At 32.2% G+C, this 4,952-nt stretch overlaps 1 protein-coding gene across 1 annotated transcript; it reads right to left on the reverse strand.

Annotated features, from left to right (window-relative positions):
• Nucleotides 1-3,812: 3,812 nt before the first annotated feature.
• Nucleotides 3,813-4,157, reverse strand: LOC119568577 (zinc finger protein-like). Its single transcript, XM_037917121.1, has one exon. The coding sequence runs from the start codon at nt 4,155-4,157 to the stop codon at nt 3,813-3,815; it is 345 nt and encodes a 114-aa protein (XP_037773049.1).
• Between the last annotated feature and the right edge of the window lie 795 nt (nt 4,158-4,952).

The raw sequence follows: 4,952 nt of genomic DNA on the forward strand, positions 1-4,952 counted from the left end.
GTGGTTTCCCCCTGTATTGTGCCTATAGAAAAGTGTACGGGTTAAATAACTTGTGTAAATAAAGGAAAGACTCATTTTTTTTGTTTACTTCGTGCCCTGCCTCGCCACTTGGCGTTTCCTCTCCTGGTGTGTCTGGGACGCTGTGGTTTCGAAGCCTCTTGGAGCTGTTCAGTGTTCACGACCCTGTATATAACACGCCGTCTGCCTAGCCTGCCTTGTGTTGGTGGCAGAGAGACGAGGCGACCGGCGTAAACAATATATATATAATATATGTATGTATATATTAAATATTAATGTGTGTGTATATGTATATGTATATATATATATATTATATTTTATATAATTAATTTTCTATATATATAATTATTTTATATACAATATTTATATATATACACACACGTGTTTTATATATAAAGAATTTATATATATATATATATATATATATATATTATATATATTAAAATATAATATATATTATATATATATATATGTAGATAGATTGATAGATAGATACATACATACACACGTACATACACCCCACACACACACAACACAACCACACACACACACACACACACACACAACAACACACACGCACGCATAAAGAAGGGGTGGGAGCACCAAATACCTAATTAGATAACGTTAATATGAATAGTAACTAAATCAAAATATTCATTTCCACTTGGGTATCACAATATATGATATACTATGTTGTATGTCCTATGTACCTAACAACAGGAATGGGACGCCCCTTGCACTGGAAAAAGTTTAAACTCTTCCAGTTGGTTCGGCCGCCACCTAGCAGACCCGGCCGTTACATTAGCCTAATGCCATTTTTTCATCATTTCAGCAGGATCTCACACCTTAGGAAGGGCAGAAGATGGGGATGAGGAAGAGAAGGAAGGAAAAAGCGGGAAAGAAAAGACCATAATGAAGAGAAGGAAAGGAATCGGGGACAAGAAAAAAACATAATGAAGGAAAGGAAAGGGGGAGAAGGAAAGATCACAATGAAGTGAAGGAAAGGAAAGGAGCAAGAAAATGACCACGTAAAATTAATTGAGCCGGGTGAGGTCCAAGGAAAGGGCTGATCCCTACACTGGGCCCCATTCTCCGTCTCCTAAGCTCCCCTTCGACAACGAGAAAGGGGATTAGGGGGTTTGTCATGTGATAACAGTGAAGCAACTGGATCCAAGTGGTTCAAGATTCTATTGCAGTCTACGCAAGTTCATAATAAAAGATCTACTTTTTTTTTTTTCTTTATTTTTTAAGGTACAAGGGATTCTACAAAACTGACCAAGGGGTACAGATGAACGTAAAGGATGGGCACCCCTCCGACGTAAGGACTAACAAAACTAATAGATTTTTCAGCAGCTTCCAATCATGTGCTCATAAATAGCAAACTTGGTTAAGCGTGCATCAATAATTGGGGTTTTGCTTTTATGCATTTATAAACACACACAGACAATTATACAAGGATACGGCATATTTATGCATAAAAAGACACTTTATAGACTTTTATGCATATATAGACAAAACACAGACATATATACAAGGACATAACAGCTGGATGTCCTTCTGGTGTTCCTCTCAGACTAACACAAGGCACAGAGATGAAAGCTTGCCTTCCCACGAATTCAAATGGCTTATCACTTGTGGGCTCGAAGAGAGAAAAATACTCATAAATAAATGGATGATTTGTGTACAAATAATAAAAGTAATAAAAAACGGGTAATTAAACTAACAATGAGAGTAATAATGATGAAAAATACAGAAGTAATAAAGTAAATAGAAAAGGAGGAAAATTAAGGAGAATTTTTGGAGACATAATTGGGGGTTTTACATTATGTATATGCATGTGTGTGTGTATATACATATATATAATATATATTATATATAATATAATATAATATATATGATATATATATATATATATATATATTTTACGAATGTGAGATATGAGGTATGAATGAGAATGGATAGCTTCACATGCAAACAAAGGCAATTAATGCACTTGATTATATCTGAATTAGAAATACAGATGTATTTCTTAAAGATGTAATGCAAACTTTCAAATATATCTCATGTGGTATATATTCATTTTATTTGTGTTTGTAAAAAAGATACTAACAATAAGTCATACTGTATCTTTCTTATGGCATGAGAAAAGTACGATTACCGATTAATATATTTTATGATATACACAGATAAATAGATACACAGATAAAAATATATGTGTGTTTGTGCATGTTGACTCGTATATATCAAAATTATCTCCTTGAATCCACTTACATTTCGTAAAAAAAAAGAAGTTTCCTACTGTAATCTTGATCTAAAATCATGCTAGAAGTCAGGACACCTGTGTAGTAATTGGCCGACTTCCTCGTCTGTGACTTTATTGATGAGGGGGAAGAGCATCTTCGAACACTGGGAAAAATTTGTGCCCATCTTTCTAATCACCCTGGTCCAGTGACAGCAGTGCATTTGGATAAAAAGTTTATGAGAATAAAACACATGTCATATCGAGTAAAACTTGATCAAACTTGACAAAACTACATATGAAGAATAACATACACAACAAAATCAGAAAAAAAATAACTTTTAATATCTAAGATGCGTCTGGCTTATGGCTTATCCTTTGTATGTACTTTCATGCTTTACTAAATCCACTTTTAAGCAAAAGTTCTTATTGCAAAATTCACAGCTATATGGCTTCTCATTCATATGTACTCTCATATGCTTTATTTGTGTAGATTTATTGAGAAAACTATTGCAAATGTCAACAGATATGGTTTCTCCCGTGTATGAACTCTCATGTGCCTTACTAGATTACTTCTCACTGAGAAGGTTTTATTACAAATGTTGCAGCTGAATGGCTTCTCTTTTGTGTGTACTCTTATAAGTCTCACTAGACTAGCTTTCTGTGAGAAACCTTATTGCAAAACTCAGTTGTATGGCTTCTCCTTTATATGTGCTCTAAATGTTGCATTTGCTTAGATTTATCTGAGAAGTCTTTATTGCAAACTATATATATGTATTATCATTTCTCCTGTGTATGAACTCTCAGTGCACTACTTGATTATTTTTGTATGAGAAGGCCTTATTTCAAATCTCAACAGCTGTATGGCTTCTCTTTTGTATGCACTCTCATATGCCTTACTACATGACTTTTCACATAGAAGGCCTTATTGCAAATCTCACAGCGTATGGGTTCACTTTGTGTGTACTCTCATGTGGATTACTAGATTATATTTTTTGGAAAGTTTTTATTGCAAATCTCACAGCTATTGTTTCTCTTTCGTATGCACTTTTCATATGCCTTACTACATACTTTTTTACATAGAAGACCTTATTGCAAATCTCACAGCTTATGTTTTCTTTGTGTGTAATCTCCTATGACTCGCTAGATTACCCTTATGCGAAAAGTTCTTGTTAACAAATCTCACATTTGTATTGCTTTTCCTTTACATGTACTCTCATATGAATTGCTACATATATTTCCTTAAGAAGTCTTTGTTACAAATTTCAAACTGTATGGCTTCTCTTTTTATGTGTTCTAATGTGCCTCACCAGATAACTTTTCCATACGAAGGTATTATTGCAAATTTTACAGATGTAGGGCTTTCTTTTGTATGTTCTCTAATGGCTTTACAAGATAAAAATTCTCTCAGAAAATTTCTTACTGCAGGTGTCACAGCTATAGGGTTTTTTCTTTGTATGCACTCTCATATTCTTCACCAGATTATGCTTCTGTGAGAAAGTACTTGTAAAATTCATAGCTGTTTGGTTTCTCCTCTGTATGCATTGTATATGATTTAAAAAACTAGATTTATATGGAAAGGCCTTGTTTCAATCTCACAGTTGTATGGCTTCCCCTCTGTGTGTACATCAACATGTTTTCCTAGATCGCTTTTGGATGGGAATGTCTTTTTGCAAATCTCGCAGTTGTATGGCTTTTCCTTTGTGTGGACTCCCATGTTAAAGTTGATGTGACTCTTTTGAGACACTTCCTTGCCAGACACCTCACATGAAAAACCCTTTCCTTTTGGATTCCACTTTAGTTGTGGTTTCTCCTTCAGTCTTTCTTCATACATCACTTGAACCCCATCTGATGAACACGTCTTCCCACAGTCCTTAACCCCAAAGGGCACTTTTGACATGTCATTACAATCCTGATCCAAGTTACATGAGTCTTTTACATGTGCCTCATGTCTTAGACCATGAAGGTTATAAAAGAAATGACTTTCATGTATCACATTCAAGTTACACACATCATTTCTTGTTTCATCTCCATAGTCAAGCGTTTCCTCTTTAATTTCCAGGCATCTATCTTCGGCGAAATCTTAGCTGAGCTCTTCTTTGACGCCGACTCCAATGCCGACTATTTCCTCGCCCCTGAGTGGGGTCAAGGGCATCCCATCACCGAGGAAACTCATCATCACCCTGTGAACGGAAAATAGAACTAAAATAACAGAATGCTGTAACATCAATGCTAAAAAAAATTAATCTTAAGCACATATACATGACTGTACACATATATATATATATATATATATATATATATATATATATATATATATATATATATATATATATAATATAATATTATATATATATATATATATATATATAATATATATATATATATAATATATAAATATATATATATATATATATATATATAAGATATATATATATATATATATATGAATATATATATAATAATATAATATATATATATAATATATAATATATATATATATATAATATATATAATATATATATATATATATTATATAAATATATAGATTTATATACATATATATAATAATATATAATATATATATTTATATATATATATATTATATATAATATATATATATATATAAAATATATAAACATTTACTAAAATATAATCACAAAACATAATAGAATAATAATAAAATAGTATAGAT

The sequence above is a fragment of the Penaeus monodon genome, chromosome 44 (assembly GCF_015228065.2).
Source record: "Penaeus monodon isolate SGIC_2016 chromosome 44, NSTDA_Pmon_1, whole genome shotgun sequence".
In the NCBI taxonomy this organism is placed as follows: Eukaryota; Metazoa; Arthropoda; class Malacostraca; order Decapoda; family Penaeidae; genus Penaeus; species Penaeus monodon.

What these genes read in the sequence shown, in the direction of transcription:
- LOC119568577 (XM_037917121.1), bottom strand. Translation starts at nt 4,157, where the DNA reads ATGTCAAAAGTGCCCTTTGGGGTTAAGGACTGTGGGAAGACGTGTTCA.